A 26,967-nucleotide genomic window follows, 5' to 3' on the forward strand; every position below is an offset into this window, starting at 1 on the left:
TAATAATAAAAATTAGGGTTTCGACAACATACTTTTCGATTCGACTGCAGCAACAAACAAACAAACTTCGCTTTAGAAACGCCTTCTGAAATGCAGCAACAATTACTCTTCGATTTCAAAAACTCGTCGTTCTATCTATTTTCAGAGGATATTTAGCTTATATTTTCATCGGATATGTTATTTATATTAATCGATACAAATACAAAGTGTCGATACTTTTATGTCAGGTGTCGATACTTTCGAAAGGATAATTACCTATTTCTTTGAAAGTGTCGATAATTTATTACACGTACTTACGAAAGTATCGACACTTTCAATATATCCGGTATCATTTTAACCGTTTTTATCATTTTGATACCGTTTATCATATTTTTACCTGTTATATCGTTGTGGATCGATATTTTTTTAAAGTATCGACACATTATAGGCGCTATAACTGCTTCTCTTTTAAATTCACAAAGTGTCGATCCTTATATAACGTATCGACTTTTAATTTTACCGGTTTTATCATTTTGTTACCGGTTTTATCATATTTTTACCTGGTATATCGTTTTGGATCGATATATTTCTTAAAAGTATCGACACTTTTAGGATTTAAAACTGCTTTTAAAGTTATGTAATTATGTTTCAATTTATTTAATAGTGTTTTATGTTTTCCACCTACAATATTAATTTAATAATTTAATTTACACAAAATTTTATTTGATTGTTTTGATATTTTATAAATATTATTTAGAATTTAAATTTAACAATATTAACCAATATAATAATAATATGTTTTCAACAGTGAAATAAGTATGGACACTTTTATAAAAATATATACTTTTTTGAAAGTTATGTAATTTATGTTTCAATTTTTTTAATAGTATTTCATGTTTTCCACCTACAATATTAATTTAATAATTTCATTTACACAAAAAATTATTTGATTGTTTGATATTTTATAAATATTATTTAGATTTTAAATTTAACAATATTAACTAAAGATAATAATATATATTTTCACAGTGAAATAAGTATGGACACTTTATAAAAAGGATAGATAATTACAATATAACAGGTAAAATATGACAAAACCAGATTCATTATGACAAAACCGGTAAAATTTACTTGATATGTTAAAAGTATGGACACTTTTATAAAAAGGATAGATACTTACCGATAACCAAAGTTTACCGGTTACCAAATTTTTTAATAGTTTTTCATATTTTCTACCTAAAACATTATTAGTTGTCAACATAATAGGTACCGCTAAACCGAATTTATTAAATACATTTTAATGTATCCGGTAATGCTGTATATTAGCCGTATATTAACCCGCCTTTCCTGAGACATTCCCACCTTCAAGAAGAACACTAAAAAGTACGAGGATATTCCTTTAATAATTTAATATAAGTAATATTTATTTATAATTTTCTTAATATATAGATAATATATACGCTACACACAGCAATGATTCAACTCTCATTTTTTTGTTCAAATAATTATTCATCCAAGTGAGTTATTCTTGTAATCCAGAAACCCAGGTAATTAATTATAATTGTTTCGAGACTTATGTAATGGGTTTTCCTTCGTTTATTCATTATTTAATGGGTTTTCAATTGCATACACCAAGCCCAAATAATATTTTGTGATTTTATCTCATATTATATACAGACAATAATTCAATAATACTTTTACTATACCCAATGGGTCAAAGATGCCATTCTTTTAACTGCTTTGTTAAATGTTTATTATCACTTTATTAATTGTGATTGTAGAATTTATTTAAAAACATTTAAAAAATCCAACATATAACCTAAAAACATGTTAATTCTCAATTTGGGTATGAGAAAAAATTAATTCCATAAAAGATTAATTTTAGAAATAGTTAAATCTATAGTGACTTTAATGGTTAAGGGATGTGTTATTCTTCTTAGAGGCGTTATGTTTGAGTAACTACATTTATAAAGTATATATGTGTTGTCAATAGTTAAAAGAGATTTTGAATAAATACTATCATATAATCATCAGATATTATTTAAGAAAAACTATTATTGTAGTAGAATTCTTTTACTGATTATGTAACTTAATTTTCAGATTGAAAATATTCGTTTCAAATTAAAATGATAACTGATGAAACAAATTGAATAATTTTTCGTTCAAATTGTGACTTGTAATGATTAAATGTACGAACAATAAAGATTAAATAAATAATTATATAAAATTTATTTAATAGTTATATTAATGATTTCATTAATACTTAATAATTAAGTTAAATTACTTTAATAATTCGGTGAATAAAATTTATAACCTAAGATTAAAATAAATCCATTCTTTAATGTAATTACTATACACATAGTTTATATAGAAAATAGTCTTATTGGTGAATAACTGTGTATGTGAAATGTTTCAAAAGAAAGAAAGAAAGAAAGGAAACTGTGTATGTGAAGAAGCAATTGAAATTATTCTATAATGGAATAGTTTATCCATTCATAAAGTCAGTAGAGTACTTGAAAGAAAGAAATGGCCTTGTTCCCATATATATATATATATATAATGGGGCAAGGGAGGTAAGATAGTAGACTGCCCCCAATATCAAATTAAAAATAACTTCCCTCCAAATTATGAAATGCCCTCCGTGAGACTCGATCCCACGAACGTTTAAAAAATTATCCTCTTGATATATAACATATCACGCGCTACTCACGCGCAGCCGTATTTTCCCGCGAACGTTCTAGAAAAGTGGAGTAACCGAAGAACGGAAACCGAGCTCAAGTCCAGCTCAACGCAATCTCCGGCACAAGAAACGAAGCTGAAATGGAGCCGAAAGCCTCGGATCCCGCAATGGATGCCGAGGGCTTTGTTATTGTTCCAACTACGGAGCCCGAGAAAAAGGATGAGAAACAGACTCGCAATCCAAAAAAGACTCGGGCTCAAAGCGAGTAATCACCGAAAATAACCGTCCGGGTCTAGGAAATCGGTTATTAGAGCCCGAATAGTTTATCAATCGCCTTCTGTGAATCACCGGGACGTCACCATGTATACTCTGAATGGTTCCAATCCTTACGTTACTAGTGCTCCTGCCCAGGAATCTTCTTCGGCTTCCTTCAAAGGCGAGCAATATCACAGTTATTTCTAGTATTGAATTCTGTTTGAATTTTGAAAAAAAAATGTACTTATTTACATTTGAATTTGAAAATGGAAATAGAGACAATGGATACAGTGAAAGATCTCTTAGGGAGATGGACCAGGAAAGTGGGAGAAGCGACGAGAAAAGCGGAGGATCTGGCGGAAACACGTGGCAGCACTGTATGCGTTTTTATCTTATTGCCTTCTTAAATCTTGTTTTTTTTTTCTTGTTGATTAAATTCGATTTGTTCTAATTTGAATTAGATAGTGTTTGCTAGGCTTCTATGGTTGCAATTGATATTTGGTGCTCACTGCTTAATGTGCACTTGAAATACATTTTCCCTGTTTTCTTAAATCAGTAAGAACAAGCCCTAGTTTTGCTGAGGCTGCCATGGGAAGAATTGCTCAGGGAACCAAGGTCTTAGCAGAAGGTGGGTATGAGAAGATCTTTAGACAAACTTTGAAACAGATCCTGAGAGCAACTCCTAGATTCATTTGCATGTTAATCGACATCAGCTGGTCCTGTCATGGGAGTTCTGTATGTTTCTACGGCAAAGCTTGCATATTGCAGTGACAGTCCTCTTTCGTATAATAATGGTAGCCAGACTGAATGGAGCTACTATAAAGTATGTTTCCATTACATGATAACTTTATGCATAAAAATATTTGGGTTCTGGTTTATTGTAGGGATGGATTGAGAGGAATATGTGGTGCGCACTATTGATAATTTCAAAATTTTTATAGTCCTTGTATTTTCTATTTATGATTTAACTTTATACGCTGACATGAAATTTTACGTCCGTTTTATGGTATCAGAAGTAACTTTTTTTCTGTATGCTTGAACAGGTTATTATGCCATTACATCAACTGAGATCAGTCCATCCTTCAACAAGCAGAGTCAATCCTTCCGAAAAGTACATCCAAGTTATATCCATTGATGGCCATGAATTTTGGTTCATGGGCTTCTTAAACTATGACGATGCAGTTAAATACCTTCAGGATGCTTTGAAACTCCATAGCTTCCTATCTGTATGATACCATTTCATCAAATATTCTTATCAAGCAAGCATTTTACTCTGCTACTGGGAAGCATTTGATAATGCTTTCTCCTTCGGAAGCTATTCAATATTCTACAGAGATGAAAAATGAGGTAAATTTATAGAAGAAAAGAACATAATAAATCTGTTTTGTTTTCAACTCATGTAGTTGTAAACGTCACTTGCAATAATCAATTCAGTAACTTTGATCGTTGATTTTACATTCCTTCCCGTTTCCTTTACGGGTCGACTTTGGTTGCATGAACCTGCCTTGTCAAATACGTTTTCAATTAACAACTCGGAGTCCATTTCCGACGTTTGCCACCCAATCCAAGGCCATCTTAATCCAATGCTCCTCTATGTTCCCATGAAAATCTCCTACTTTCTAAAAAGAAACATAATAAATGATACTTATGATCCCTATAGCATTAAAATAAATCTCATTAATTTAATCCAAGAAAACATTATTGAAGAGGAAACACGTCAACCGAAATCTGAGCCTCTGGGCTGATGAGCAAATGAAAAACTCTAAGTTCTGTTATAATATACGTCGATAATGACAATAAGAATGATTACAAATAATAAAAATGAAAATTCAGATTTTCATTTTTTACGTGAGAACAACCAACATACAATTGCAATGATTAACAAAGCATAAGAATTCAATTTGATATGCAAAATTATATGAGACTTAATTGTAACCCTAGACCCGTCCTGGATATTATGACCAAACCTAAGTGGTTATATATGAAATTCTTTTTATATTTAAAAAACATTAAAATCCATATAATAGTATAATATAAAAATTAACTATAAAAAAGATTTATACGATAAACATATATGTATACATATATCAGGAAATCATATAAAACATACACAGAACAAAATACCAGTAATACATATATATTGAGACGGTAGCAAAAACACGTGGCACCAAAGTATAACAAAAAGGCATATAGAGATATACAGTGGTACAAAAATAGGAGTAGTTAGTCCTACTGATGCCAAGTCTGCTACTATTTGAAAAAAATTAAAATTTACCGAATGAGCTTAAAAGCCTAGTGTGCTCCTTACGGTGTATAAAAACATAATGATAAAATATTTCAGTAAAAATCAATTTATCAAATATGTTTTAAAAATATTACCACTACCCCCATCCGATCACCAGAATGTGTAGGTTCCCCAGAACCATACACCTACCTGTACACCCGGTAAAGGCCTTATAAATATAGAATAAGGATCTACGATAAGGACTTACCCTATACACAAAGCAGAGGAGCATGTGGTAAGGTCTTACAAGTCATAGACTAAGCATGATATACTTCATCCAATAATACCCTCAATGACAGTAATAAACATGTATGTATTCAAGTGAAAACAGTAGTTTAATCCATTAAAACATGAAAATGTTCCAAATCAGAAAGCATATACAAAAATATAGTAATCAAAGATCACATCAGAAATATACAGTAAATCAGATATCAGATAAATAATATTTAGAAAATCATGTATCATTTTTGGAAGGAGTCAGAATTTGGCAAAACGAATAGCAAAATCGGACTCAGAACGTCGAAAAACGTCAAGATGGAGGTTTTTGAGAAAAAAATCAACGCTGGTCAATGGTCAATCTGTTCGATTCGGGTTGGACCGGGTCGGGTCAGACAGGCAGGTCAGCCCACTTTATAGAAACCCACCAAGCAATGGGACTTCTCCACACGCAATGGTGATGCGTTGGGGCACGTGCGAGAACTTTGGGGGTCGAAAAAGTTGCGCGTAAGGGATTTTGCAACTTCAGAAACTTGACATTCCTCAGCCCCTCACACACCAACGACAAAGGAAACAAGATGGACTCAGGACGACACAAGGAACCCGATGATACGTGAGGTGTCGAAAACAGAACAACGATCGGCGAAGAAACATCGATTAAAGATTTTTACTAAAAGAGGAAAACTTGAAGAGATAGAGGATGAGGTTTTCCACAAAAGGAAACTTTCCAGATTTTGGGTTATATATTCCCTAAAAAAGAAAAATGGAAAAATTATGCCATAAATCTTCTACTTTTTGATACTTTTTGAATTTGAATCTGAATTTAATCAAAATTTCATGTTGGTCCCCGAATTTAGTAAAATTCCAATTTTGTTCTCGAAAAAGTTTTAAGAAAATTTAGGCCCTAATTTGAAGTGTGACAAGCCTATTCAGCACAAAATTGAAAATTATATGAACTAAACAATATATAAAATTTCCAAAATTAATAAACAAAATTCAAACCTTACACCTGCAATATCGATGACATAGGTGAATTCTACTTTGACATTAATAGCTAAAGCTCTCAATATTATAATTACGATTATAAAATCTGCAGGAAATTGATATGAAGTGTATGTACTAATATGTTTATGATATAATTATTTACCTATTATATGTGACGTATCGATATAATTCAACACAATCATAAATAAAAAAAATCATATATCTATAATTTCATGTTCCATTTTAGCATTTTATTAAAGGAAAGTATTTTGAGCAAGTACACAAAATTGTTTTTAACTATAGGATATTATTTTGTTGAGTTCCTCGACTATTAAAAGTTACAAAATGATCCTCCGATTACAGGACATTGCTTTGTTGAGTCCATCAACTATTAAAAGTTATAAAATGATCCATCAATTATTCATATGTTTCAAACTCGTCATTTTCTATTAAAAAATTAACGATAATCTAAGTTGAACGCTAACTTGTTGACTGAGATATAATAGTTGTTTGAGATTTTGAGATCAAATTTTATCATATCACAATAAACATGTTAACGTCCAATTCAGAAAGACATCATTTTTTTAACAGAAAATGACAAGTTTATAACATATGAATAGTTGGGGACCATTTTATAACTTTTAATAGTCGAGGGACTCAACAAAGCAATGTCTTGTACTCGATGGATTTTTTATAATTTTTAATAGTTGAAGAACTCGATAAAGTAGTACCTTATAGCGGGAGGACCATTTATGTACTTTACCCGGTAATTAAGGTTGAAATTCTCACTTCCATGGCAGATTAAAACAGTTGAAATAAACTGGATCTTAGAAGCATGCATTTAGGGCTTTGAGATTTAACAAAGGAGAGCAGATATTAAACAAGTGTATTTGTGAATATAAGGGGAAATGGAATCACTTGAAAAAACAAAACTAGTACTCGTAAGCTCCTTAAGGCACATTACAGCGTGAGTAGAACTCGTTAAACTAGCTTCTGTCTTCTGTGGATAATACTATTATTAATACATTCTAAAAAAAAAGGACAAAGGGATTCAGTTTTCTCTGTCTGTGTCTGACTGGTCAAACACATGCATCACCGGAATCGATTCTCCTGAATTAACTCATCACCCTGTATAATACTATATAATATGGTATAATTCAATGCATGAATATGTATTATAAACCCGGCTTTCTTTATTGATTTCATGAAAAGGGGATTACATACTGATAAATAAAGAGCAATAAACAGCAGGAGAGAAGATGACAAATAAAGGGATCGATGCTAAATGCTTATGCTCTGAACAAATCCCTTTTATTCATCTCCCCCACCATGCACGCACTGATTTCTATTTATATGTTAATCTTTTTATTTATTTTTGGGTAAACTACACTGTTACTGACGACAATATTTAGGGTGCTTTCACTTGGTCATTAAACTTTTAAAATTTGTATACAATCACTAAACTTTTAATTTACTTTTGTTATGGTCACTGCTATTAGCAGATGTTAAGAGATACCAACGTGGCGCCTTAAAGTGCCCTTTCAAAAAAAAAAACGTTCAGATTCCAAATTTATAACCACCGAAAAGGCTAGACTTTCGGTGAAGAGAGCAATCGTCGATCAAATCCCAACGATCAGAATGATTTGTTTGGTCAGAATATTAATATAATTTGTATACAATAACTAAACTTTTAATTTACTTTTGTTATGGTCACTGCTATTAGCAGATGTTAAGAGATATTCACTTGGTCATTAAACTTTTAAAATTTGTATAAAATCACTAAACTTTTAATTTACTTTTGTTATGGTCACTGCTATTAGCATATGTTAAGAGATACCAACGTGGCGTTTTAAAGTGCTCTTTAAAAAAAACGTTAAGATTCCAAATTTATAACCACCGAAAAGGCTGGATTTTGGGTGAAGAGAGCAATCGTCGATCAAATCCCAACGATCAGAATGATTCGTTTGGTTAGAATATTAATATAATTTGTATACAATCACTAACTTTTAATTTGCTTTTGTTATGGTCACTGCTATTAGCAGATGTTAAGAGATATCCACTTGGTCATTAAACTTTTAAAATTTGTATACAATCACTAAACTTTTAATTTACTTTTATTATGGTCACTGTTATTAGCAGATGTTAATAGATACCAATGTTGCATCTTAAAGTGCTATTTCAAAAATAAAATTAAGATTCCAAATTTATAACCACCGAAAAGGCTAGATTTTCGGTGAAGTTAGCAATCATCGATCAAATCCCAACGAACAGAATGATTCGTTTAGTCAGAATATTAATATAATTTGGTTTCAAGCTGATGTGATGGTTAAAAGTGGTAGATCAAAAGATTTTATTTTTTTTAACTTCTATTAGAATTTGAGAGGATTAGAAGGTTATCCGGTGAATTTGAGCCTAAGGAAAGAAATAGAATAAGAAAAAGGAAATGTACAATGATGTTTTTATTAGAGAAACCATCGAACGATGACAAAAATAATGTTAAAATGAGACGATGATATAATATAAACTAAAAGTTAAAACTTTTTGATGCTTCATTGTTAACTGTTGGATCAACTTGAAACATAAATATGTTAATTATTTGGCCAAATAGAGTCTTCCCACCGTTGAGATTAATCGGCAACCGCTTTGTTCATCGAAAATTTAGGCTTTTGCAGCGGCTTCTAGTTTAGGTATTTCTTAATGGCAGCTAATGGTAGTGATCGTAACGAAAGTAAGGGGCTGTTTGTTTACTTCATAATGATAAGCGCTGAATAATTCAGAGGCTCTGTATGAATTAGCTCTGAATGTGACATGTTGTTTGATAATAACTCTGAATCATTAAAAATGTACTTCTGTGCTGAATCATTCAACACTATTTTGCTGAATCAATCAACACTGAATCATTCAGAGGTGCGAAATCAGCATTCAACGCTGAATAGTACCATTAAGAGGCAAACAAACAGCCCCTAAATTAAAAGTTTAGTATCTGTAATACAAATTTTAAAAGTTAAGTGACCAAAACGAAAGCATCCAAAACATTCTGTGAGTAGAGTGTAATCTACCCTTATTTATTTGATTTTTCATCCTCCTCCTTGGGGCTCGTGCTGTTCTCTTTTGCTCTCACGTTTTCCTTCTCGTCCCGCCAACATTCATTTTCTCGTTAATTACAAAACCTTATATACATCCCACCGATTATCCTTATGTAATTTTAGATATAATTTTATCTTATATATCATAAAAAAATCAGATATACTACGGCGACCAATCCTTATAATTGGAAATCAGAAAAAGAAAAAGGATGAGACCGATACTCTTGGGAGTGATCTTGTTCTACCAACTCAATCCAGTTTTTGCAGTGAGACTGTGGCCATCTTCGGGTCCCCCACAAGGACAATTCCTGAGTTCATAAAACAAAAGTGAACAGAAAACCATATACAGAAGAAACTGAACCGCTGCAATTGTAAAAAATGAGCTGGCCATGATGATTATACTTGTTGCTACCATAAACAAATATCATTAGTTTATTTGTTTTTAACAGTGTGAAGACATTCGTATGTCATTTACTTCTTCTGTTGGTATTCTCCCCTTCCCTTTCAAGATTCCCTAATGCAGGTGGGGAGATAAAAAAAAGAGGGTTGTTTGTGTCATAGGGATCCCTCCCTTTAATGGCATTGTCAGTTACAAATTTAGGGTTTCCTTTTTCTTCTGTGTAATATATGTAATCCTTTTGCTTAGCTGTGTTTTTATCGGTCAAAGTTTTAGATTATTTTACTGTTTTATGTACTCTCTGTTGTCTGCTGGTTTTTCAAGGGAGTTTCTGTTATAAGGTAAAAAGGCTGCACTCATTGGATGAAAAATCCATTATTTTTCTCTGAAAAAAATAGGAATAGCAGAATCTTAGTGGACACCTTTAGTAGATTTTGATATTATATATATTTCAACGATAATCGGATCTAGCGATAAAAAATTTAAATTTTTTATATAAAATTTAAGTTATAATCTTATATATTAAAATTAAAAGAATTTAATTTTAAAATAAAAACTGATTCAATTCTAAATTTAATTAGAGTTTTTATGATTATCAAATATAAAAAGTATAGAGGAAAAACCTAAATTTAATCCATATTTGGATATAAAATTATATTGTCATTAGGTAATATTCCAGTCAAGGAGACGAACAAATTCTGTACGTATAAAGATCTGTGCAGTATTTAAATAGCTTACCTTTCGTGCAGAAAGAATTAAAAACCTTTTTAATTTATCCATTAATGGTTTTCTTAATTACTTCTCTGATATATCTTTAATAAATTATTCAGATTTTTAAATGAAAGAAAAGGAAATATAGAAAGAAAGAAAAACTTAAGGGAGCCATACCAATTTAATTATTGGGGATCACAAACCAATTTTAAATTTTAAATTTTAATTATAAAATTAACTGATTACTATAATACTTATTGCAGTGTTTTCATAATATGTATTAGATTTTGTGTTTTAAAAAAAAGATATTTATCAAAATTTATTTAATAAATAATAAATAGATAATATATATCAAAATTCCAACTTCATCTTATGAATATTGCAAACCTTATACACCTAATCAAATTATTCACGTGAGTGCATTATTAATTTAAAACTACTGAAATTCATCTTATGAATATATTATGTACTTAAATTTACTGGAATATATATATATATATATATATGTATATATAACATTCAACATTCTTCAGCTATATACAATTTACTATGATAAATTACATTTTTACATAGTAAATTTGTTTATATATGCACACACTGGAATATAATTTCATTTTTTCCCTTCTTTCATAATTGTTTCAGAATTCAGACACCAAACTTAACTAAAGCAAAAGATGTTGACTGGGGGCCACCCACGAACGGGCCCACTTATGGCCCTTTTCCGATCCAGTAACCAACAAAAAAACGACACCGTGTGATGCTCGATGTCAGCACAGTTCAGATAACCTTTTTGGATTACAATTTAAATCGGTCACATTTTTACTTCAACTGTGTTTTGTTTTGTTTTTTTTTGCTTTTTCGGATATTTAATTGCTTATTTTCGAGGTAATAGTAATTAAAATAAATGTAGGATTTGCTTGTACAAACTGAAGCACCATCAATAGCTGTAATTTGAGGGGTTCTTGATTTATATAAACAGCTGGTGACAACTTCTTTTCATGCTTTTAGCATTTAAGAACTTGGAAATCATTTTCCACTTTTTTTTTTATTTTCACATTTCTCACTATTTGAGTTCCAAAACCACACCAGAGTTCCCATTCAACCAAATTGATTTTGGACTAATTAAAATAATTAGTTTTTTAAAAAAAGAAGGATAAATTCACATCTCATGACTAATCCTATTGGGAACCTTTGTCGTTGTTGTTGCCGTTGTTGTTGTCATCGTGTTTCCTCCTTTTAATGTCGGGACTAGAATGCGAAGAATTTGCAGAAGTCTCAACTGTTATTTCATCACTTTTATAGCTCTGGCATCACCCCAATGGGGCTTTGGGGCACAGTGGAAGAAGCAGCAGCTGATGAGTGTAGAGTTTCAACAGCAACAGCCCCATTAATGAATGACAAATCTTTCATCATTTCAACACACTTCAATACTCTACCCTGTAAAAAATAAAAATAAAAAATTCACACATCTTACTGGATCATCAAAATAGTAAAAAAGGATCAAAGTTTTTTTTTTATCTTTTTACTGCAAATTTTGTTACCTTTTGTACAAAGGTGAAAGATGAAATTGCCTTGTCAATGGCTTCTGTTTGCATCTCTCCTAAAACAGAAATTGCCACTGCTGCAGCTATCTCAGACGGTCTGAATTTCAAGAAGTCAATACCTGCATCCATTTTCACACACCAAACCCAATTAATCCTCAAGACAATGAAAACTTGACAGATAAGGTAACAGTTCTGTCCATTTTCGACATTGAGAAGCAACCTTTAGTTGTGTTTATTATCAGTTGTAATGATCTAGACATTGAACTTGATGACGGATATTGATCATTGCAGATTGTACTCAGGAAGTAGTCAATGAAAGAGCAAGGCGTAATCGTATGCATTTTCCACTTCAATGTGGCTAAAACCAAAACCTCCATTCTGTATATTGTTTTAGCTTCAAACACAAACTTTGGTTCTCCCACCTGCAAATCTACAAGTAGTGGCACCTTTGTCTCCTCCATTTTGGCTGCAATTGATAAACAAGCAACAGCAAGCAATTGTACGGTCCATGTTTTACCTCTCTGTGTCATGTTTAGCACAAAACATGGATAAACAAACCAGAGGAAGCAAGAAAAAGATCAGTGGCAATGATTTATGATGTAAAAAGAAGAAGGAATCAAAGTGGATGAACTTACAGGTAAATCATAAACTTCTAGGAATCGGTCCAAATAGTTAATGGCTAGGCAAAAACTCAAAGGTCCGAAATGGTAATAAGCTGAAGCCTGCTGATCACCAAATGAAAAGATCAAATCAAAGATGATTTAATTGTTTCATAATCAACCCTGAGATCATCAATCATATCAAAGATACAGAATTGACAAGGAGAATCATAACACAATTCTAATATCTGGTTTCCACTAATGAAAAAAAAAGTTAAAAATTTCAAAACAAAAGTCTACGGTAGCTTGGGAATTGATTGATCCAAAAACAAAATATGATCATAAAAAAATCATTGTGATGAAATGGATCAAACAAGAAAAGAAACACTAATTTTATTTGAAAAAGGAAAAACAGACCTTCCAAACCCAATCAAGAGCCTGTCTCCTAACACTCAAATCCACATCCCCAGTTTTGAGTCTCTTGAGATAATCATCTTCAGGCAAATGCTCCACCTCTTTTTCAACCATTTCTTTGATTGTATCATCACTTTGTATCGCGAAACCAGAACAACCCATCAAAGAAGTTGATCTGTCGTTTATAAAAAAGTGGTATTGTTTATTAAAGATTTGATTTTTAAGGTGGTGGGCACAAGCAGGGGAAACCCCAAACTCATTTACAGCATCAAAATCGAGATCCTCGTCAAAGCAAGAGTTCGTGGTCTCTGAGCAGAGAAGGTTTGAGGCTGAACAGTCGAGGTTTTCTTCAATTTTCATATCAGATGAAGCCTAAAAAAGCGAGGTTTTATAAAACCTCGAGAAAAGAACTACTCAATTCATCATGGTGAAAGTTGTGTGTGAAAAAGGGTTTATCAGTAGCTTGTGGGGGAAGAGCATTTTGTGCATAATACAATAAAGCCAAAAAGAGAGTTGAAAGAGAGCGATCCTGAAGAGACACTGTTTTAATGAGAGACGCAGGGGAAGACAACTTGTATTTAGACTGCGTTTGGTTCTTTACGGATGGAAGATTATTTTTGAAATAAGATTTTTGAAGTTTTAACAATTATTTAAAAATAAAATTTAATAATTATTTATATTAAATTTGTAATATTTAATTTAAAAATTTATATAAAAATTTAGAAAGTTATTTTTATTGAATTATTTAAATTTCATAAAAAATAGCATATTATAAAATTAAATAATATTTAAAAAAATTATTTATCTAATATTTATTTTTACAGTAGTACATAATATAAATCTAAGTTTAGAATCGAAATCACACTTTTAGATGATGATCAAGTTTTTTAGCAAATATGAATAGTGATACTTTCCCCCCCATTTTTTAGAACCAAAATGAAAGATAATCTTGAAATTTTGAGTTAAAACGTCCTCATTTTTGTAATAAATTAGAGTGAATTTGAGCAACTTATGAAAACTTCATTGTCATAAGCTTGCAAGTCAAATTATTGTATAAAAAATTAAGTTCAAACTCGAATGAAGTTTACATTATTTTAATCAATCTATATAATGAACTAGATACTCAAATAATATGTTTAAAAAATAATATCGGAGACATCATAAACATAATAGTAAAAAAAATATTAAAAACACTATTTAAATATGTACACATCATTTAAATATTAATAAATATTTAATAAATTTCCATCCAAATAATTAGGTATATAATTAAAAAAACAAATAGATATTATGTAGAAAGCCATTTTTTAAGGATAATATTATTTAATTTGGTCATAATTAACAAATAACTAGTAAATTAGTAAGAATGACGTTTCTACTATTTTGACTAAGAGTGGTTAATGTTTATAATGATATATTTACACTTTAAGACAATTAATTTAAAATAAACATGAAAAAAATTAGAAAAATTAAAAATGATCTGAAAAATAAATAGTGTTAATTTTTTTATACAACATTATTTATTTTATTGTCATATATTTTAGTTAAGGTTTATTTTAAGACTTAAGGAAAATGGTGGATTTTGAGGAGTTAAAAGAAGTGTGGAGATGAGAAAGAATGGAGGGAAGAGAAAGATAGATTAAAATGATGGTTAAATGATGTCAAGTCAGCGATTAACATGTCGTATCAGTTTTTCGTCACTCACATTAACCGCTATTAATGTCGAGTGATGGATTTTCTATAAATTAATAATATTAGTGACTAATTTATTACTTTAAACTTCAGTGAAAAAATAAAAAAATTACTCAAATATTATTGATTATTTGTGTAGTTTATCCTTAATTATTTTTATATTTTTAAATGGGCCGTATTTATATATTTGCGAGTGGTATCTACATTCAGCACAATGAAAATAATAGCAGTTCCAGAATTTGTGTTTTTGCAACTTGGCCGTGGTACTGTTGTTACTATATTTAAAAGAAACTTTATATCATAGATGGTATATACTTTTATTACATTAAGAACCCAAAGTTTTATTAACTTTTATCAGAAATAAGCACGGGCCATAGGCCAGTTAGAGTGGACCACGGAAAATTCTTGTTAAATACATGCACCTGCTTGTACATCTTCATTTGAAAATTATTTCATCATATAAAATACATATTTATAATTAATTTTGTTTGGATAATTGCAAAATTTTCATTACCCAAAAGAAAGAAGAATCTGTTATTATTATACCAATGACCATAAACTAGAGGCCAACCCAACCAATCTGTACAATAAACTATAGAAACAACCCCTATACAACAATCAGATCCCTACCTATCAATGCCCCATCCGTTACACAACCTAGTATTTAAATCCCCCCCAGCTAACAAAAGTGCCCATCAACCGCAGACGGACCTCCTCCTTTATTCTCAAAACTAACTCTACAACACTTCTCCGAGTTCCTCAAAAAACTCTACTGTTTCTTTCTCTCCAAACATGACAAATATGCACGCTCCAGGTAATTCTTAAAAGAATGGAAACAAAAGACTTGCCTTTGAGCTTAGCAGTAGCCCAGGTAACCTCCTGCGCTCAGCTACCAGTCCTTGCTAAGTAACAAAGAGTAAGGACCCCATTCTAAACCTCCTTCGAATAGCCACACCCGAAGAATAGGCGGTCCCTCGACTCCCTATCATCCATGCAGAAACAACAGCCTCCCTCAACCTCAACTCCCCATCTCAACAATCTGTCCTTTGTAAGAGCCGATCCAGCAACGCAAATCATGCAATTGCCAATTATAGCATTCTAGGGTATTTGAAGAGGAGACCAAAAAAGTCTCGCCCACGACACCTTCTGATTGCCTCCCACGACACCTTCTGATTGCCTGCCACTCATGCTTAACTAGATACTTTCCTGGTTGCATCCACAACTTAATGAACTGGTCCACAAATTAAGCACCAGGCTTCGCAACTTAAACAGTTTATGCCAAAATCAGCTGCACACCTTAGGAGCAGAGAACTCCATAAACGGTCGCCCTTTCAACACATAAGTCGCAGACCACTGCACCTAAAGAAAATCACTTCTGCTCACCAAAGCCCAAATGCTGAAGAACACTCGCATGGTTCCAAGTGTCCAGATCTCAAAGATCCATACCACCCTCAATCTTAGGCTTACAAATCATCTCCCAACTGACCCTGGCCCCCTGAGCATGCACTTCCCTTCTAGAAAAACCGGGAACACAACTGTACAATTCTTTTAATAACCGCTTTTGGCAAAACAAAATGTCTGCACCAATAAGCTTGGACATTGTAGGTCACACTTTGGATGAGCTGCAGTCTACCAACGTACGAAAGAACCCTTGTGGACCAACCACTAACCCGAGCAGCCACCTTCTCCAATAGAGGTGCGCAATCCTTCTCGGTGAACCTTCTAGTGACTAACGATACTCCAAGATAACGCACAAGGAGTTGTCCCATGCGAAACCCAGTAATATCAAGAACACAACACAAAACCTCCTCACTCATACCCGAAGAGAACACTTTCGTTTTGAAGGAGTTCAATTTGAGACCCGAGTACTTATAAAACTCCTGCAGAACACGCATAACCCCACCAAATAATCCACATCCCCTCTAGAAAAAATCAACAAATCGCCAACAAAACACAAATGCTTAAGCCCAATCCGCTTACACTTTAGGTGAAATCGAAAGACACCCCTAGCAGCAGCCACATCTAACATCCTAGAGAGGATATTCATAACGAGCACAAAAAATTAAGGGGACAACGGATCCCTCATCGCACCCCTTTAACCCCCTATTTATGTTATCCGAATTAATTGTATTTATTAATAAAATAATTAAATCATTATAAATATTTATTTTTATAGATTATACATATAATAAAGAAGTTACATCATGATATTTGAAAAATAAAATATTTAAAAACTTATAAGTCATATTATTCTAACACATCACTGTTTAACAATTATGAACAGAAGTTTTCGGCTCAATATGTAACAACTTAATGTTGTGCCATGCAAACTTAAAAATATAACACAAAATTTTGAAACAAAATAATAAAATGAAATGTTTATTAATGTTTTCCATTGTTTCTATTTTTCTAAATATTTCTAAATTTATTAACCCATTAATTATGTATAATATTGGAAATAATATCATCGGTGAATATACTTTAGGATAACGACACATTTAGTACTTCAACTATTACTTTTGTTTCATTTTGGTCACTCAAGTATTATTTTTTTCTTAAACTCATACCTATCATTACGTTTTAGTTCTATTTGGGTCATCCATTGTTAAAAATTAATAGAACTATTGACGTGACGTTTAAAAAAAATAAATGATGACGTGGTATTATCCTATGGTATTACGTCAGCAGCACTGTTTAATTTTTAACTACAAGTAATCAAAACGTAATATTAAGTATGATTTTGAAATAAAAAATGGTTGAATGACCAAAACGGAACAAAAATGATATTGGAAGTACTAAATGTATAATTTACCCTATAATTAAAGTATCGTATTTATTTATAATTATAAGCCTCCATGTTAATTATATTTATAAAAGTAATTTTATAAATTTTGAATAGTATAAAGTGATTACAATATAGTATGTATTCAAAATTACTCTTAGTTATTGACAACGCATACACACCTTATAAATGTAATTGCTCAAACTCATGATCTCCAAGAAGAACAATACTCCCCTTAACCATTGAGATCCCTTAATGGATTCAAAGTGATTTTATTCATAATTTAATAATATTTTATCTACCAATTATTGTTTGATATATTGAGATGAAACATTAGGTCTTCTTAACAACGTCCACAACTCAAATTTTGACGTTGTTGATTGAACAAATTGAATTGATCACAACGTTATGGATGAATCGGGTTGATTTGGAGTGGTCACCTTATAAATTTTTAAAATACCCTATTAAAATTACTTTATAAAAATATATTAAATTATACTTAATTTACATGAATCTCATTAAATCACATGGATAATCTGGTATTAATTAAAGTCACAACCACCCAGCAGATGATATTGTCAACCAAATTTAACAATTTCTTCCAATAATTCCCATTATCACACTTCTTATGCTTTTAAACTTCAAACCCCCATGAAAAGAAAGAGTTAAAAGAAGAGGAAGAAGCATGCTTCCCAAGTGGCGAATGAATTTATTATTAATTTTTAAAGTTTTGAAGTCGTACATTGCATATATAAGAACATAAACATTCATTATTAAATAATTAAGCATTTATCATAAATTTAAACGTGATTACCTCTTTTCTTAATTTATCTATACTCAATTTGAACTCTAATTATTAAAAACCTAATTATATAAATCAAATTAGATCAAAATTTATTGAACCTATATCTGCTCAATCACAACAAATCTATTAAATTTAAATGATTAAACAAATATTTTTTAAAATTAATTTAATTTTTAAAACCAAAATTTAATTGAATTTAATAAATTAAGACTTAATCTATTTAATTTTTAAAGAAATCAATGGTACCAGACTCCCGTAAATCATAAATATACGATGAAGTGACCAAGTGCAGGAGTAGTAGTTGCAGGACATGCTTGGCCATGTCTAGCATGCTTTGGTCAACATCAAGCGCTGTAAAAAGTAAAAAGCAGGTTGAAGCATCTGCAATTTGTACTTTTCACATCTATCACCCAATACAATATTTATTCTATATTATTACTTCACAATAATGTATGTATTTATATTCTGCATATTTAAATATTTTCTATTTATATAAAATTTTAATAAATTGATAATTTATAAACTTAATATAAAATTAAATGTTTAAATTATATTTTTTCTATTTAGATATCTATTTTTTTGTCAATTTAAGTATCTAACATATCTAACGTATTATATAAATAAATTATTATATTTATCTAGTATTAAAATAGATTATGTATATATTTATTCAAATATACACTTGAATCAATATCAAATTTTACATGTATAATTGAATTAAGATTAAAATTTATATGTATAATTATACAAAACTGAATTTTTATAACACATTACACATTTAATCAAAATGTATCTATAAATTTATGATGTATCCCTTATGTATCTGTTGTCCCAAATGCATGCCATTGCACTACATAGTAAGTACCCAAATTCTCACAAATTTGCTATCATTATAATACTAATAAAGGTTAGAGATAAATTTCAAAATCCATGATTGAACGATAACCAAATGTGTATGAATTTTGATTTTTTTTATTTAATAGTTGATATCGAATAATTACATTGGATGTTTATTAAATATAATCTTCCAAATCTATTTTATTCACTCATATAATTCAAACTTAAAATCCTACATGAATTAAAGTTTTAATTTAATTTGATTATACATCTTATTGTAAAACATCGTGTATAATATTTGTTAAATAGTAATTACAACAGAACAAAACGTCAAATAAGAAGTTATGAATATGATCGGAGAAAAAAATTGAACATAAAGATAAGCAGATAACAACATTAATAATTAATATATTTATTAAGAAAAATGGATTGATAATGCCTAAATCGATTATGGAAGTATGTATTGTTTTTCCTATATAAAAAAGGAATACTACTATTTTTAAAATTTTAGAAATAAACCCCTGCAATTTAATGACATACGAGTTGTGCCCCATTTCTTTTCAAAGTTTCCATTTCAGTTCCTTCATTAACCTTTCTGGTTTCATTTTTCAGCAATTATAGTTGAAACATAGGGGAGAAGGAGAAAGAAAAGCTTCCTTGCTTCACTACAAAAGGCTTTCTTCTTCTCACCGATCAAAGCAAAAATCTTGTCTTTAACCCAATCCCAAATTCTCCCCCCACTCTCTATATTTTTTTTCTCCCATTTCTCAAAAACCTTCATTGGTGGCTTCCTCAAGCTCTCTCTTCTATCTGGCACCCAGCCCAATATCCCTCCAAAACTCGTAAGTAACTATGAAATAAGCATCCCACCATTATTATTATTATTGGTTTCAAGTCTCGTTTTCTGCAAGATGTTGCAGGGTTTTGTCTCTTCAACACTAAATTTGGCAAAATGCCGACATGTTTAACCCACAAGGGTCCCGTTGCCTTCTTTAACCTTGCTTTTTTCTCTTTTTAAGTTTTAACCAACTCTATTTATAGAAACTTCCCTTTGTTTTTTGGGGTTTCCAGATTTACTTGATTCCATGTTTGAGTTATTCCCCAAATAGAAGTTCCATTGCTCAAGTGCTCTAATAAGCAAGCCAACTTTTTGTTTCCGAAGGTCAACAAGTAAAAGAAGAAGGAAAACATGGCAAGAGAAAAGATTCAGATTAGGAAAATTGATAACAGCACAGCCCGGCAGGTGACTTTTGCCAAAAGGAGAAGAGGGTTGTTTAAGAAAGCTGAGGAGTTGGCCATTCTTTGTGATGCAGATGTTGCTCTTATTATTTTCGCTTCTACTGGGAAGCTCTTTGAGTATGCCAGCTCAAGGTATCCTTCTCAATATTCTCTCTTTCCATTCAATTGTTTTGAATTACTTTTCATCTCTTTTATGTACAGTTGTAACATTTTACACTTCCTCAGTAGGAGACAGGATAAATTTTCAACTTTGAGTATGCTAGATGTAGCTTCTAGGACACAAATCTGATACCAAGAGCATACTATAGGTCAACATTAAAGAAAAAAAAAACCACAAACTGATGGTTTTATGTTTGAACTCTAGCATGAAGGAGATACTAGAAAGGCACCATTTGCGCTCAAAGAACCTGGAGAAGCTGGAACAGCCATGTCTTGAGTTGCAGGTTAGTTGATTTTTGTATTTCCATCTTTCTGCACTTTTTCGTATATTCATGCCAATATTTAATCAGTTGGCTGAATAGTTGTGAAAATCTCACTGTGGCCCCTTGTTTAATGCTACGTTTTCTTGTCTGTAGCTCGTAGAAGATAGCAACCAGTCCATGCTGACAATGGAAATAGCAGAGAAAAGTCATCAACTGAGGTATGCATTTTTTATTTCTTATCAATTTTATTCAATGTATATAAAATGTGGGTTCTGCATTAAAACAGGCAAATGAGGGGCGAGGAACTCCAAGGATTAAGTGTTGAAGAACTACAGCAGCTAGAGAAATCTCTGGAAGTTGGGTTGAGCCGTGTTATGGAGAAAAAGGTTCTTGCTTTTTCTGCAAAGTTTTAAGCAATGATTAAATATTTGAACTTAGCTCCAATTATTAATGTATTTCAGGGTCAAAGGATTATGAGAGAAATCAGTGAACTTCAAAGAAAGGTCAGTATATAAACATACAAATAACAGTCAAAAAGGAGAAATTAAAAAGATACTAAAGAACAGACATAGTACTGTTTTGATACATGCAGGGGATTGAATTGATTGAAGAAAATGAACGATTGAAGCAGCAAGTATGGCTTTTCCTTTTCATACATTGTACTATTCCATACTATTATATTTATTAGTATAGGTATAGGCCACAGGCTTTCATCACTGCGGGTATTGCAGATATCTGAGGGCCAAAAACAAGTTGCCGGTGACTCGGAGAACATCTTCGAGGAAGGCCAGTCGTCGGAATCGGTGACCAACGTTTGTACTTCCAACGGTAATCTGCACGACTACGAAAGCTCGAATACATGTTTGAAACTAGGGTAAATACAATTGCACAAACAAATACCAAATTTACTGTTAAAAAGCATCGGCTAACTCCCTTTTTATTCTTCCTCCGATGTTTTACAGGTTATCGTATTGTGGTTGACTGAGGAGGGTTCGTTCGAGGTTAATAGTAGAAAATTATAATAGTAGTAGTTGATACATTAAGTACATGTCCTAATCCTTAACGTAATTAGGGTTTTAATTATCTCAAGCGGATATATATTGCATGATCGACGCATTCCTTTAACTTTGAACTTATATGAAGTTAGTTTGTGATTGAGATTCAATCCCATCATAAATCGGGCATGGTTCATGCTTAAAGGTTATTTGATTCCTGGAAAAACACACAACCCCAGTTGTTTTGCATGGGAATTGGATTGCGGATCCTTCTAGCTGTAAGATAGGTTAAATTCTGGTTTTTAGACTATCCGATTCCTTCTTGCATTGATGGCTTACATTGATGCTCATCAAAGACAAACTCAGATCATATAATATAGTGGGACATCAGTACTTCAATTTTAGGACATTTACGACAAAGCCAATGACAAAAAAGCTTTTTAAGATATTAAATAAATAAAATCTTTTTTGCATACTGAATTCAATCTTGTTTCTTATATGTTATTATTTTACGGAAAATTTTACAATGCATGTCATATACACCAACGTTCCATAAGTAAAATTGTCTTTATTATGTAAATATTGGAAAGTATAAGGAAATTTTTAAAATTAATCATTTATTAACATTAATTATAATTGAGATCCATTAACTATTTCAAATAATTATAAAATCCAAGTTAAAATTTATTTGATCAAAATTAATACTAAATTAAAAGAAATATTAAAAGTAATATCAAATTTAAAAAAAAAAACATCAAAATTAAAATTAATGATCAATATTAAATTTTGTGTATCAAAATTAATATATCATGATTCAAGTAACCACAATTAATATAAAGTAAAATTAAGTATCAAATTGCTAAGATTAATGATAACATTTAATATCAATTGATATGAAATTAATGCTAGTAAAATTAATGAATAAAATAAAATATTAATATTATTGTTAATTGAAATCAAAGAATAAGTTCAAAATTAATTATCAAAATAAAAATAAAGTAAAATTATAGAAGATTTAAAACTTAGAAGTCTAAAATCTAAATAAAGTAAAGTGTGGGAGTTTGCATGGACCATTTAAATTAAAACAAAAGTTGGTGGGTGTGGTAATGTAATTTAGCCATGTCTTTTAAAACAGAAACATACTATTAGTCTAAAATATAAATGAAAGAAACTATTGGGGGGTTTTCCTTTAATTTAACCGTTCTAAATAAAACACAAATAAGGAGGGTTGGATTGTAATTTTACCATTAAAAAAACTAATGAAAAAGATGACTAGTGAGTTAAGTGCGATGGACTTACATGCTGTGACTATTGCGGACGACGAGATCTAACAGTCGTTGTTTGTTTAGTTGGGATGGGCGACGATAGGAGATGATTCTTTGAAGGTCACCGTGCATAAAAGAAAAAAGAAAAACAAATAGAAGGCGACCAACCCAAAAGGCAGAGCTTTTCCTTCGAGACGATCGACTGTTGGGCGATGACGAACTGAGTAACGACAAACGAAAACGATGAATGTTGTAGTAGTTGATTTTCCGACGAGTTAAAATGATCGGTGACAATGACTAATGTTGATGGTCAGTTCTAACTTATATAACTTAAAAATCCTAATTCTAAACAAATTAAACTACTTAAATTAATTATTATTTTTAATAAAAATATAATTTAATTATAATTCTATTAAAACTATAGTTAAATTTTAATAAATGATTAATTTTAAATAAATTTTTATATAATTTTTAATATTTACATAATAAGAACAAATTTACTTGAGGTACGTTTTAATACGTCGCTTTAGTAGTACGTTGCAGTATACAACATGCACCGTAGACTTATCCATTATTTTACGGGTTTTGTTCACCACTTTTAGATAATAGATTAAAGTACAAATTTTATCATTTTACTTTCTTTTTACTCTTATTTTGGTCATTAATTTTTTAAAAAAAATTAATTTAATCATTTAACTTTAAAATTATCTTTTTTATTATTTAATTGTTAATTCACAAATGCTACGATGATATTACAAAATATGTAATTACATCATAACGATATTATTTTTTATTTTTACAAAAAAGTCAGCTTTTTTTTACTAAAACAAACATTATTTTGAATTGTATAAAAGTTAATTAATTAATTTATTTTTTTGCATGAACCAACCCGGTTTTAGTAACCGATCATTGCGATTGGCCACCGTATTGTTTGACGTTCCACCACTATTGTCGGCGACCGATATCAAAATTCCTCACCAAAATCGTTTCGTCCACCTTTATGGGAATTTAATGTTCATTTAATAGAAAAAAGACTTCAAACTCCGTTGTTATATCATTGGATGAAACCCGAATGAAGATATATCATTCTTCGTTCTAAGAGGGGTCTCTTCACTGTTAGGAATCTCATTGATGGCTTCATATGAGATAATGGATGTAATTTTAGAGTTTGAGTTTGCTGTTCAGTTGAAGAAAGTTAGGGTCCATGAATGGGTATCAAAATTCATTAGGATTTTGAAAAATCTCTTCTACGTGTAAATGCAATCAAATTTGATGTCTTACTCAAATTCAAAATCCCTTCTCTTACGGATCTCAGCAACAAGGGCAGCCGCATGGGAACCACGCTCCAATGGACCCGAAGCACCAACATTAGATCTACAATGGCGTTGTTTTGATGTATCATCTTATCGTTTATAATTTAACAGTTGAACAGCTAAAGATAATATAATGTTAAAATTAAGTGATGAAATAGATTTTTTTTAAGTTTAATGATCAAAATAAGATATAGAAAAAAGTTCAGAGATGAAGTTTCTAGTTTGACCAAAATGACGTGCATTTACTTCATCTGGTTAAGAAGATTACAGGCTGTAATATCTCGTGTCCACATAAACAAAGAAGGAACCAAACATATCTGTGTACCTTAACTTCACATGAAGTCAAAAGAATCATTGGGTCTGCATCATGGAAATGAATTTTCTCCAGCTGTAGGATGGATGCCATAAATAGGGTAGTTCTGCGGTGCGGCGCCTAAAAAACGGTTAATATACGGTGTGACCGGTTAAACAAGTGACCGGTTAAAATTTATACCGGTTATGTTATATTATTTAACCGGAAATATTATAAAGTACAATAACATACTAGGTAGCGCTTATATAATGTAATAGGTAGTGCTTATATTTACCTATTTTATAAGTAAACCGGTATATTTATACCGATAGTATTACAAATTTACCTATTACATTATATTATATTGAAAGTGTCCATACTTTTTATAAAAAGGATCGATACTTCTTTTAAAGTTATGTAATTTATGTTTCAATTTTTTTAATAGTGTTTCATGTTTTCCACCTACAATATTAATTTAATAATTTCATTTGCACAAAAAATTATTTGATTATTTGATATTTTATAAAATATTATTTAGAATTTTTAATTTAATAATAATATATATCGTAACGTAAAAAATAAATCATTAGACGCCTATAATTACTAAATTAAAATCTTAAAACTCACTCAAAAGATAACCTTAAATTAATATTTTCAACAGTGAAAAAAGTATGAACACTTTTATAAAAAGGATAGACACTTTACAATATAACCACTACCTATTACATTATATAAACGATACCTATTACATTATATAAGCGCTACCTATTACATCATATTTTACCTATTATATTGAAAGTGTCCATACTTTTTATAAAAAGGATCGATACTTCTTTTAAAGTTATGTAATTTATGTTTCAATTTTTTTTAATAGTGTTTCATGTTTTCCACCTACAATATTAATTAAATAATTTCATTTGCACAAAAAATTATTTGATTTTTTGATATTTTATAAATATTATTTAGAATTTTTAATTTAATAATAATATATCGTAACGTAAAAAATAAATCATTAGACGCCTATAATTACTAAATTAAAATCTTAAAACTCACTCAAAAGATAACATTAAATTAATGTTTTCCACAGTGAAAAAAGTATGGACACTTTTATAAAAAGGATAGACACTTTACAATATAACCACTACCTATTACATTATATAAACGATACCTATTATATTATATAAGCGCTACCTATTACATCATATTTTCACCTATTATATTGAAAGTGTCCATACTTTTTATAAAAAGGATCGATACTTCTTTTAAAGTTATGTAATTTATGTTTCAATTTTTTTTAATAGTGTTTCATGTTTTCCACCTACAATATTAATTTAATAATTTCATTTGCACAAAAAATTATTTGATTTTTTGATATTTTATAAAATATTATTTAGAATTTTTAATTTAACAACATTAACCAAAGATAATAATAAATATGTAATATATATGTTTATTGTTTTTAATTTAATAATATATATACAACATCAAACACATTCCAAGCTATAAATTACAAGCTAAGGACACTTGAAGAAGCAAGAGAACAACTATCCAAACAATCAAAAACGAGAAAATCCCAACATGATAACAACTGAACATATCATATCAATGTTCAAAATCAAGTTGTAGATTTTGATTTCCTTTTGCTTGGCATCATATGAGATTTGAATTTTGATTTCCTTTTGCTTGGCACCATATGAGCTTTGGATTTTGATGAGCATCGGAAGTATTTCAGACTTATGATTTGGGTGGTACTCAGAAGCATTTCGGACTTAGATTTTAGTTGCTATTTGTTTACCACCCAGATCATACGCCCGAAACGTTTCTGACGCTTTAAAGTTGACCAAAAATACAATGGTCTGGATTTCCCTCGCGTTTAACGTTAGAAAAAACAATGGAAATTAGGAATAATCAATGATAACATGCATATTGGCTTGGGCTAATATTTATAGTGGAGCCGAAATATATTGAAATTCAACTCAAATTGAAATTTAAATTCAAACTCCAATTACATATGAAATGAATTTGAAATGCAGTGTTAAATTGAACATGAAATTGCATAATTGATTCATACTGTTCAAGTAACATGCTTTATGAACCATCAAGCTAAAAGACAATATTGATTGAGTTCAAAGCTGAGTTGTGAGTTGATGGAGTTGTCACACTTGTCACATGGTTG

At 30.5% G+C, this 26,967-nt stretch overlaps 1 protein-coding gene and 2 pseudogenes across 1 annotated transcript; 2 read left to right on the plus strand and 1 right to left on the minus strand.

Moving 5' to 3' along the window:
* Positions 1 to 2,653: 2,653 nt before the first annotated feature.
* On the plus strand, positions 2,654 to 4,369 carry LOC120126648 (annotated as a pseudogene).
* Positions 4,370 to 11,638: 7,269 nt separating this feature from the next.
* Positions 11,639 to 12,265, minus strand: LOC120126649 (annotated as a pseudogene).
* An 8,164-nt stretch (positions 12,266 to 20,429) lies between these two features.
* LOC120126650 (MADS-box protein SVP-like) lies at positions 20,430 to 21,804 on the plus strand. Its single transcript, XM_039144783.1, has 7 exons — positions 20,430 to 20,636; positions 20,869 to 20,947; positions 21,080 to 21,144; positions 21,213 to 21,312; positions 21,388 to 21,429; positions 21,519 to 21,553; positions 21,633 to 21,804. Exons 1-7 carry the CDS (start codon positions 20,455 to 20,457, stop codon positions 21,802 to 21,804), a joined length of 675 nt encoding a protein of 224 aa, XP_039000714.1. The 5' UTR covers positions 20,430 to 20,454.
* Positions 21,805 to 26,967: the final 5,163 nt, after the last annotated feature.

Source organism: Hibiscus syriacus, unplaced genomic scaffold (assembly GCF_006381635.1).
Source record: "Hibiscus syriacus cultivar Baekdansim isolate YM2019G1 unplaced genomic scaffold, ASM638163v2 tig00110461_pilon, whole genome shotgun sequence".
In the NCBI taxonomy this organism is placed as follows: Eukaryota; Viridiplantae; Streptophyta; class Magnoliopsida; order Malvales; family Malvaceae; genus Hibiscus; species Hibiscus syriacus.

What these genes read in the sequence shown, in the direction of transcription:
- LOC120126650 (XM_039144783.1), top strand. Translation starts at nt 20,455, where the DNA reads ATGGCAAGAGAAAAGATTCAGATTAGGAAAATTGATAACAGCACAGCC. An exon ending in GCCGTGTTATGGAGAAAAAG is followed by an intron (nt 21,313 to 21,387) that starts GTTCTTGCTTTT and finishes AATGTATTTCAG; the next exon opens with GGTCAAAGGATTATGAGAGA. An exon ending in GAAGAAAATGAACGATTGAA is followed by an intron (nt 21,554 to 21,632) that starts GCAGCAAGTATG and finishes TATAGGCCACAG; the next exon opens with GCTTTCATCACTGCGGGTAT.